This window comes from Cryptomeria japonica, chromosome 9, assembly GCF_030272615.1.
Source record: "Cryptomeria japonica chromosome 9, Sugi_1.0, whole genome shotgun sequence".
NCBI lineage: Eukaryota > Viridiplantae > Streptophyta > Pinopsida > Cupressales > Cupressaceae > Cryptomeria > Cryptomeria japonica.
In genome coordinates, this window is record NC_081413.1 from 721,432,042 (window position 1) to 721,443,419 (window position 11,378).

Sequence of the window (11,378 nt, forward strand, 5' to 3'; positions counted from 1 at the left end):
AGCAACCCTAATACCTTTACCTAAGACCTTTGACGGTTAAACTAATCAATAGTACCTTTCTATATAGAAGCAAAAATTAACAACTTAGGTTAATACAAATAGATATTCTCAATACCTTTTAATTGGCTATTCAAAAAATTAAAAAAACAGTGACAGCCTCTTGGATGGATGAGCTACAATGACAAGTGTCCAAGACGAATTGAGTTAACCTAGATTAAGAGAGAAGCTAACTCAACAAGTAGATGCAATAGTGGCACCTAATGAGGCGAAGGTGACACTTTCTTTCAATCAAGGAATGATGTGATAGAGGCAGTGCCTACATGCCTTTAATCAAGGAAGCGCACACATGCTTATTAGTTACCTAAGAATAAAACATATTTGCCTAAGTAAATTTAATTAAATAAGTGCAATAAAATGCTACAACATAAAACACTACTAAACCTTTTATTTTGGCACCTACATTAAAGTATTTGTACATGTTATTAGAAATTATCATCAAGTATTATGTCCTTTTTAGTGTTCTTTTATGTCATTTTACATGGTATGTTTCAAGCACCTAGGCTTTCCTATAGCCACTTTTAAAATCATATTAGATTCAATCATATATGTTCAATTGGATGAATTTGATGAGGGAAAATAATTAATATTTTGATGAGTAGTGGAAGGGACAAACAACTATGCAAATAAAGTGAAGAGAAATCATACTAGTAAGCAAATACAAGAGAAGAAATGTCAACAAAATCTTAAATGCAATAGAAAGAAAACAATGATACTCACAATAGTAAATACAACACTATTATTTAATCTAGGAAACCCTTCTAGTTAAAAATCTAGCAAAAACAACTCTCACTATATTAACTCAAGCATTCACAATACAAAAAATTATTTCTCAGTTGTACTTAACCCTAACTATGTGTTATTATATATAGGCACATCACTATAGGAAACCGTTAAGCTATATTAGTATATTACAATACAATTAATATAAAATCATGAGTCAAGAAATCACCTTGAAAAGGGCTCTAATATTTTTTCAAGGCATCAATATGCAAAGTATACAACACATATTGAGTAAATCTGCCACTTCTTGAATTGATGAGGAGCTACTCCACCCAACACTCACACATACCACAACAGAAGATAATGACACAGAAAATGGAAGAAATAACCCACTTTCAATTTCTTCAATAAAATGGAATTACAAATTTGAAAATTACAATGCTACAATCACATGGGCTTTAAACATTACAAAGAAAATCAACTCTCTAAGAAAACTCTACAATTCAAAGCCACAATTTGCACTGATTCCTCTGTAACCATTGTTCCCCTCTTTATTTGGTGCCAATAACCTCTAGAATATTTTGGAAAGTGTAACCGTTCATTTTCTTGTCCAAGAAGAATTTTCATTTGAAAGTTGAATTTTGGTAGCACAACTTCTGGGAGGCATAACTTTTGACTTGAGCATCTGATTTGCTATTATAATATATTGTTGGAAATTTCACAAAGAGATCCACAATGCCAAAATAATTTGAAGATCATTTCATCCATTTTTTGAGCTTTTTTGAGGCTTCTAAGGTCTTCAAATTTGAGTTTGAAAGTTCATAGAAGAAATATTTTGGGATGAAAACTTTAATATCTCCCAAACAGTACATGATATTGAGATGATTCTTTCACCATTCATTTTATTTTTCAATTTCGCTCCTTGGGGTCAGTTTTCATGTCTATACATGACTATATAGGCTGACTGACTTAAAATAGAAAGTGATTTTTTCAGCCCTTTCCAACTTCTGATAGCCCTACACCACGCAAGTGTCATCATGGGCTCCAAAACAACTAATGCAACTTACAAAATAGAAGGAAAATACAATTTATTTTTGGGTGATACAAGATTGCTCTTTCACCACTGGATGTTCCTACATCTTGAATATTTTGCATGGGGGGAAATATATATAAATTAGCTATGGAGGGTAACTATGCCTGCTGATTTCTTATAATAAGAAAATTTCTTAGCACTAATGGACTTTGTTAGGGAGTCAACAACATTCTCCAAGGTATCAACTTTATCCAACAATTCTTTTTTGTTATCCACATTTTTAAGCAAAATAATACTATACATCAATATGCTTCATCTAAGCATGACAAGTTTGTTTCTTTGCTAAGTAGATCATATTGACTGTCACAACGTATCTTTATAAGTTATTTTTGTAAAAAGCATCTTCTAAACACAAGCTTTTTAACCATACAACTTCCTTGCTAGAATGAGTGGCTTCGATGTACTCAGCTTCCATAGTTAACAATGAAGCAATTGCTTCGCTCATCTAATTGACTACTACACCAAACAAAAGAACACGTGACCACTTGTAGATCTTTGGTAACAATATCTCTTCATCTATTGATTGCTTCACCAAATAAAGTAAACACAATCACTTGTAGATCTTAATCAATATCTTCAACCCAACAGCATCAACAAATTCTTGTAAATCCAATAGTCTTCCCATCTCAAATCTTCTATGGTGGCAGATTGTATAACCTAAAGTGCCACATAAATATATGAAGCTCCTCTTTACTATAGCACAATTTTCCTTCTTTGTGTTTGAACTATATTTGCTTGCAACACTTATTTCATGGGCAATGTATGATTTGGTTAGACTCGTTGAGTACTCAACAAAACTTGCCAAACTCGCGATTCTCTGATCTGGCCAAGCCGAGTCAACCAAACTCTTGAGCCAAGTCTTGGAGAGTACTCGACCAACTCTTGCTCCAATACTCCGAAGTCAGTCTTGAGCTTAGACTCTTTTGGCACCGGAACATAACAAACATAGTGACTTAAATTTCAGATTTTGAGAGTTTAGAGGGTCATGATATGTAATGTTTGAATTATGAGAAATTGATAGTCAAATTAGACTTTATTTTTTCTAAATGCATTGATTTCTTTTTTGGTGTAATTATGAAGTTTTTTTGTCGGGTCCGTGCCGAGTCTTGAGTCCAAGTCAAAGTTTTGGGCTGCCAAGTTGAGTCTAAGTCTGAACCAAACAAAGTATCACAAACTATATTAATGGTTTGCAATCAAGACTCACACTTGAGTTCCATTGCTGGTCATATAAAGAAATGCCGTCATAGGGAGAGGGTTAGATAATTTTCATTTAAATCATGTTCAGTAACAGCAACATTAAATATGCCTGCCTTTCATTTTGTCAGGCATTCTATTGTGTTGTTTTAGTTACAGGAATTTCTATAATCTGTGAAGATACTCCACCACACATGATATTTGCACCAAGGTTTACTAATTTGCAACAATTGGACACCTGGATTAGTGTGATCAATCTATTAATTCGTCATATAGATGACGTAAAGAAGTATTTATGGTATCACCTGATGGGAAACGGAAAATTTGCTGTTGTAAGAATGATTGAACATTTGTTGCAGGATTGAGGATCGAGATAGGAGGCATTAGAAAATAAGATGGAAGAAATAGAAAGTGTATTTGGATAAAGAATTTTTTGTTGTGATAAAAAAGTTTGGATTATATATGATCAGGTCTAGCTGAGACAAAGAAATCACGTGAAATTTAAAAGAAATCCCCATTTTCAGATTATAGTAGTAGCAATTTATTGAATGGATTCCTCTAGTTTATTTCTATTGAAGATTTTTTTTTTCGTTTTCAAGTAGAAAATAATCTCAACCAAAGAGTTGTCATTCTCCCAAAAATAGATGGTTGATGAAGTTTTATTCTTAATATAAAGAATGAAACATCTTATGCTTTGTTTTATGTTTTTCTGCAGGTTCAGTTTCTCAACAATGTTTTTCGCTCACAGTGAGTAGTCTAAATATTTCTGTTTGACTCTTTTTCCTGAGCCTCTTACTATGATTTGTCAAATTGTTCAACACTGTATACAAAATTACAGAATATATTGTTTGAGGGTTTGATTATTCTGTACTGCTTTCATGTTTGATTAAAAGGTGCTGCAAGATTCTTTTCTTATAAGTTAGTGCAGGCAAAGCCTGACAGCAATTTTGGCTAACGCAGGAGAAAATGTTATGACCAACCTGGGGCGAGCAGTGCTTGTAATATGGTTATTTGTTGTTTTGATCATTAATTCCAGTTATACTGCAAGCCTGACCTCAATTCTCACAGTACAACAGCTTTCACCAACAATAAATGGAATTGATAGTTTAATTCAAAGCAATGAACCAGTTGGATATCAAGAAGGGACCTATATTAAAACATATTTATCGGAGGAGTTAAATATAAATAAATCCAGACTTGTTCCTATTAATTCTCCAGAAAGTTATGCTAGAGCATTGTCACTAGGACCAGGCAAACCGGGAGGGGTAGCAGCAATTGTCGATTCATTACCAATTATCCAGCTCTTTCTCTCCAAGCAATGCGGTTTCACAACTCTTGGCCCAGAATTTACCAAAGCAGGATGGGGATTTGTAAGGAAAACAATTGATTGCTTGTAAAAAATGTTTATGCACATGTAATGGTTTTGGCTGTTTCAGCTGATAAAAGTAGCTGAATATGTCTCTGTTTTTTGTTGCCTATTAACAGGCTTTCCAAAAGGACTCCCAGTTAGCAGTTGATATGTCAACAGCAATTCTGACCCTTTCAGAAAGTGGTGAGCTTCAGAGAATTCATGACAAATGGTTAAGTAAAACTCGCTGTGATACACAAATAACAGAAGTTGAATCTACTCAGCTTCACTTGAAAAGTTTTTGGGGTCTTTTCTTGATCAGCGGAGTGGCATCATTTGTAGCTGTCATTGTCTTTTTGGTTCGCATGATCATTCAATTCATTCGAAAATATGATCCTTCTACAAGTTCTTTCACATCGAGAAGTTTACATACGCTGCAATCATTTGCTAGTTTTGTAGATGAGAAAGACAATGGTGCTAGTAAAGAAGATTCAAAGAGCAAGTCTTCAAGAATTCAAGAGAGCGTTACCCCAAGAAATCAACAACACACTTGGCTTGAGTCTGAATTCTGCTTTACTAATCAACAAATTTCAGCTGGCGAAAATGTAATGTAGCATTGTTTAGTCCAATGTTGATGTGATGTCCTGTTCATCTAAACAATAGCTCAAATGATATTCTGATGGCAAATAATAGTTCATGGGCAGGTGGTACAAGAGAGCAGATAGCAAAGGCTTTTTGTTACAGATTTATTTTCTTAGGATTTTCATGGATAAAGGGCTGTAAAACTGTTGGATTAGCATCAATTTGAATCAATTTACGAAAGCACATTAATTAGGATAAATTCTTGTTCTCCAGCCATATAGTTATGTTTGATGCAGTAGGAAAATGGAATTCTCATTTTGTTTTTTCAAGTAGTAAAAGTAGCTATGGTCTTATGGATGGAGGTGGAGGGAGGAATTTCTAGCTCCACCCATAAACAACTGGAAATTTCAAAGCTCTAAAGTTTGCTTATTTTTTAGGACTAGATTCCAATTTATCTCATAGTAGCTTATTCCTTGGAATAATAGATTTGTTGTTGCTGGCAAAAGAGATGAAGTGTTAGTCTTATTAAACTTTTTTATGCTTATGGTAGAAGACTAGCAAAGTAATCGCATGCATGTGCATATTTTTTAGAAAGGGATTCTTATTTTTTTTAAATGATAGAGATAGATGATAGAATGTATGTTCAAAATTTTAGGTGCATCATATGTTTTTTATGTGTTGTTTAGATGGAAACATGTTTCTATTGTTACAGATTTATTTGGGGATATAGTTTTTGGATGAATTTATTTTATACATTTAAAAAAAGAAATATAGCATGTTTATAAAATTGTGAACATAGTGGAATCACTTATTGATGTCACACAAAGTGACTAGAGTCTAAAATTCAAAGTACACATATCTTCTATATTGAGCATACAACTCAATGTTATGATCAATGAACCTCTCCATCTCTATCATTGATGTGCTTTTCATTTTCTTGTAACAAGATATGCTTTTGTGTAAGAAGAAAAAAAACCTTGTCTTCAATATCTAAGATCAAAAGTGGTCAGGATATGATATCAAATGTAATGAAGGAGATGTGCGGAATATGATTCCTACAATAATCAATGAGAACAATATTCTGCAAAAATCAAATTGATCATACAATTACAAGGAAATAAGCATAAAAGTAATATACCATAACAAAATAATTATATGGGAAAAAACCTTTAAGAGAAAAAGTTCACTCTAAAGTAACTAAATGTATTCTTTAGTAATCAGTGACTACAAAAAGTTGTAGAGTCTACTCTTTTACAACAATATCATCAATAAGATTTGGGATAATTTTGGTAGCATGATGGTACCTCTAAAAAACACTATGAAACCTAAATCTCAGGCACCCAATAAATAAGAGAAATGATATATGAAACCATAAAATAGTAATTAGGAAACCATAAGATAAAACTACCAAGAATGCAATTCCCATCCCCAAATCCCAAGGGGAGTCCAAAGACTAAAAATAGCATATTCCTTTCACTTGCCATAAGCTCATCATAAACCACACTGACTTGGGTGACCAGTTTTGGCTCCATTACATCCATTACAATGTACTATAATGATGTACCATAACATGTTTCATAAGTTGTTCAACAAGTGCATATCTCTCTCACAACTCGTATAAATTATAAATGCTCTTACACATTTGATGTGGGATGTCCATCTTCTAGGGGTCCTAATTTTTGATTGAGTAAATTGATTGAAATAATGTTTCTATTTTATGTTGTAAGAACTCATTTCCTCCACTTTAAATTAAATAAATTAAAATATGTCTAGAACCCTAAAAATTATATTTTTAAGTTCTAAAGCCAAGAAATAATATATTTTTCTTTTCTTTGTTGTTCTTGATATTAGGATTAAAGGTTGAGCCAACTTTCCTAATAAGATGGATTCATAAATGGGATCAATAACTTTTTACATCTCCGTAATTTGCCACAAAACTTATTATAGTTAGGAACTTTAATTACGTAGGTGTACAAGTTATTTCTATAGTAAAGGGTGTAAGATGGCACAAGGATGTATGGTGCTCACTAAGATATTCATGTACACTCGAATTTGTTTTTTGTAAACATTGCATAAAAAGAAAATAGAATCATATTCAATTTTATTCTAGTTCTAATAACTCTACTAGGACTTGGGCTTGATCTATTCAAATGTATTTAGTATTGTCAATGTTCCTTCACTTTCTATTTCAATATAGCATGTTGATAAAGGTATCTCAACCTTGCTTCTAATGTTAATATTATAGAAGGTGCAAATTTTTGGGTATAAAATAGAAAAACACAATTTTTGGGCTATAGGCTTAGTTTTTTATGAAAATAAAAATCCCAAGTTTCTTGACACTACCTTTAAGTAGTATTCATTGCATAAGTCTCTTTAAGTAATTCAAGTTATAAAAGGCAAGGCTTAGTCGACCCATTTGATTAAAATTTGAGGCCTTCAAAAGTTTTTGTAGGAAATGTAAAAAGTCGTTAGATGTATAAAAGAGTTGTAAAGGGGAGTTACCCATGTTAACCAACATATGATGCATATTATTACACATCATTAGACATATTCTATTTGGAGATAATTTGGGTAGTTTAAGCTCATGGGTTTCAAGATACTATTTGATGGTTTTATGTTTTATATCTCCTATAATTAGGAGCTTTGGATGGACATGGGGTGTAGAGTTTTGTAGATATTGTTTAAGATATAAGAATTCCTCCAAATCCCTAGTTGATTGACCTACAATGAAGGGTTGCTTTGCAAGTGTATTGTAATTGTGATTTACTAAATAATACATTTAGCTACTTTTGAGTGTGGGATTTTTCCCCCAAAAGGGTTTCCCCCATGTACAACTGTGTTATTACATTTATTATTTATTTTTAGTTAGATTTGTTTCTATTTTTTGTAATTAAAAGATTGAAATACACATAATACTCTCCTCAAAATATTAGTGTAAGAACCATTTCCATGTGTCTTGCTTCCTTTCATATGGCATCAAATCTTGATCACCTTATATTCTAGGTGTTAGGTAGATAGTCTTTTTGTACTAATCTTCATTTGAGTAGGATCTTGCACAAAGAGGTTTTTTAATCTAATTATAGGTAGAGATGACAACAATATCAAGGATAGAGATGGAAAAGTTATTAAGCACAAAAATTGAGTTGTGGAAGCTCAAGATGGGGGATGCATCTGTAGATCGAGATCTATTGGATATAGTATCTAGATCCAAACTTGAAACTACATCACAAGGACTATTACAAGATGAATAGAAATGAAAAGGGTCTTATTAGACTTAGTTTGTCTAATTTAATGTTGTTGAATGTGCATGAAGACTACCACAATGAATCTTTGGATGAAACTTGAACAAATTTATTGGGTTAATTCTTGAGCGAATAGTATTTTCCTAAAAGAGAACTTGTATACTCCCATGATGGAGGATGGAAGATATGCGGCCAAACATCTAGATGCCTTCAATATGATAGTTACCAAATTGCACTTTATAAAAGTGAAAATGGAGTAAGAGGATTAGTGTATGACTTATATTGTGTTCTTTTCCAGATTCATTGGACTATCTTGTTATGGTGATCGAGAGCACTACCACCAAGTCCAAGATAGACAAAGTGGTTGCATATTTTCTTTTAAAATAATTGAAATGAAAGAGTCGTGAGTCGTTTAAGGAGGCCCTATTAGTTTGTGGAAGATCCAAAGAAAAAGGAAAGAAGAAGGACAACAAGCAAGATAAGTCTAGATCCAAATCTCTTGATAGGTTCAAGTTGAAATGTTGGAACTACAAAAAAATAAACATATAAGAAGAGATTGTAAAGAGGAGGAAAAGGGTAGATTCGAATGATTTGTCTAAGAGATTCAACCATGATGAAGGCGATGCTTTTATCATTTCCTTGACTACTCATGCATCAAAAGTTGTATGATTGAAAGACTTTGATGCCTCTTTACATATGATATTACATCAAGGATGGTTTATAAAATATGAATAATATAATGGTGGGAAGGTGTACCTAGGAGATGATTCCCATCTAAAGATTATTGGCCATGGTAAAGTCCTAATTTAATTCACTAGTAGACGAGCAAAGGGGATCAATTATGTACTACATATCTCTGGTTTGGCATAAAAAATAGTTTTTATAAGTAAACTAAATGATGTAGGTGTGCAGACCATTTTCTTGAGTAGAGGATACAAGATGGTTAGAGGAGCTATGGTTCTTGCTAAGGGTGTTTAGATTGGCACTCTATTTCAACTAGATGTATAAACAATTCAATGTAGTACTTCTTCAATTCCTATAGTGAATAGATCTAGAAAATATTCACCTTCACCATTGTGGCTAGTAATAAATGAGTTGTGTTTAACTCTAATGGTAATTCTTTTCAAGTACCTAAGAGTACTCATACTTTGGATATGCTAAGCTAACAACAAAGAAAAAATGTTATAATATCGAAGGATGATTCATACAAATGAGAAGGGTTTAAGGAACTTGACAAATAAAAAACCTTGTTGAGGTGTTAAATGATTCTAATGTTTAATTAATTTTTGTGAACATTGTATACATGAAAAAAGAAATTACATTTAGTTTTATTCTAATTCTCATAAATATTCTAGAGTGTTGGATTTAATCCATTCTAATGTATTTGGTCCTATTAATGTTACTCCAGTTTCTAAATCTATATATTATGTTTCTTTAATTGATGATTACAATAGAAGGGCATGAGTATATTTCCTTAGAAGTAAATAGGAAGTCTTCAATTATTTTAAAGAGTTTTTCTCTTATAGAAAATCAAACTGGTAGGAGGATGATGACTAGAGGATTGATAATGATGATGAGTTTTGTTTAATAGATTTTGATAGATTCCATAAGGATGATGGGATACAAAGACATAAGAAAACTTCATACACCCCTCAATAGAATGGTATTTGAAAAATAATTAATAGAATGTTGATGGAGAGAGCTAGGAGTTGTTGGATGGGGCTAAACTGGAACAAACTTTTTGGTTATAAGTAGTTACCATAGCTTGCTACCTATTTAGTAGGTCTCTTACATCAACTCTTATTGATAATGGATCTATGGAAGCAGGTTCAAGAAAAAATACCTCATTAATACATCTTTGAGTCTTTGGTTGTGATGCATATGTACATGTTCCTAGAGAGAAGCAATCAAATTTAGAGAACAAGGCTTTAAAAGGTATCTTCATTAGTTACGGTGTTGGTATGAGATGATACACACTTTAGGAATCTATGGTTGTTTTTTTATAGAAAATGTGTTATCTCTAGAGAACTATCTTTTATAGTATTGTAGCCAAAGAAGCATGAAAAGAAATATTTGGTTCAATTAACCCCAAACACCAAAAAGGTTGGACTCAGGAAGAGAGATCAAATAATTTTGAACAAGAGATAGAACATCCACCTCAATCATTGAGGAGGTATACTTGGAAATACAACACTAGAAAGGTATACTCCCCATGATTGGAGTTTTTTTTTTATTTGATTACTAATACTAATGAGCCTAGAATGAAAATGCAACTATGGGTATGGGTGATGTAGAGTCCTAAAAGGTGGCCATAGATGAAGAGATGTCTACTTTGAAGCCTAATATCTTTGCCTAATGGATGAAATCCTCTTGGATGTATATGAGTGCTCAAAATAAAAATAGGGTTTGATGTTAATTCAACCACCATGGTTCTAAGGAGATTTGATGTTGTATTTTACATTTGATTCATTTTTTAACAATACTCTTATGAAAGTTGAACATCTTGTATTGATCGGTATAATATTATTATATGTAGTAGGATAGATAATTTTTTCTTGAAATGAGACAACAAACTATTCATACTTGTAAAGATGCAAATATCATATGATCTCCTTATTAATGATCTTTAAGTTTTATCTTCCACAAAATTTACTATATTCTAGATTGATATAGAATACTATATGCAATTAGTAAATGACAAATGCATATAATTTATCATGGTCTCTTTTATTCCTTGTACAGTGGTTGAATGGGGTTCGATGGTATGAAAATGCAAACTAGGAATCAAATCCATTCACATCTACAATAGATTCAAGATTAATCAATTGGCCCAACTACAAATCCTTAGGAGAGTTGGGTACAATAGACTAATTATTCTACCTTTGTGTTTTTGATGTGATTTTATAAGATAGAATGATAAAATGCAAGAAATAGGTGTAAAGATATAAATTTAGAAATAATCAACATAAAGAGTAAGCTACAAAATATATATGCAAACTCTGAGAGTAAGTCTAAAAATGGGAATTAGAAAGGAACCAATGTTTCTAATTTGAGCCCAAAAGTGTTGGTCTATGTCAATAGGTACCATTGACCTGAAGGTGATAGATGCAAATATTGTGAATATATTTTAGATTAGGAT

At 32.3% G+C, this 11,378-nt stretch overlaps 1 protein-coding gene across 1 annotated transcript in view; it reads left to right on the plus strand.

Moving 5' to 3' along the window:
* LOC131073792 (glutamate receptor 3.3) overlaps positions 1-5,434 on the plus strand; it is a 54,282-nt gene extending 48,848 nt beyond the window's left edge. Inside the window, exons 5-7 of the mRNA XM_059211240.1 lie at positions 3,783-3,814; positions 4,028-4,437; positions 4,553-5,434. Of these exons, the coding sequence (XP_059067223.1) occupies positions 3,783-3,814; positions 4,028-4,437; positions 4,553-5,029 (919 nt within the window). The 3' untranslated portion in view covers positions 5,030-5,434. The remainder of the gene's footprint in view (positions 1-3,782; positions 3,815-4,027; positions 4,438-4,552) is intronic.
* Positions 5,435-11,378: the final 5,944 nt, after the last annotated feature.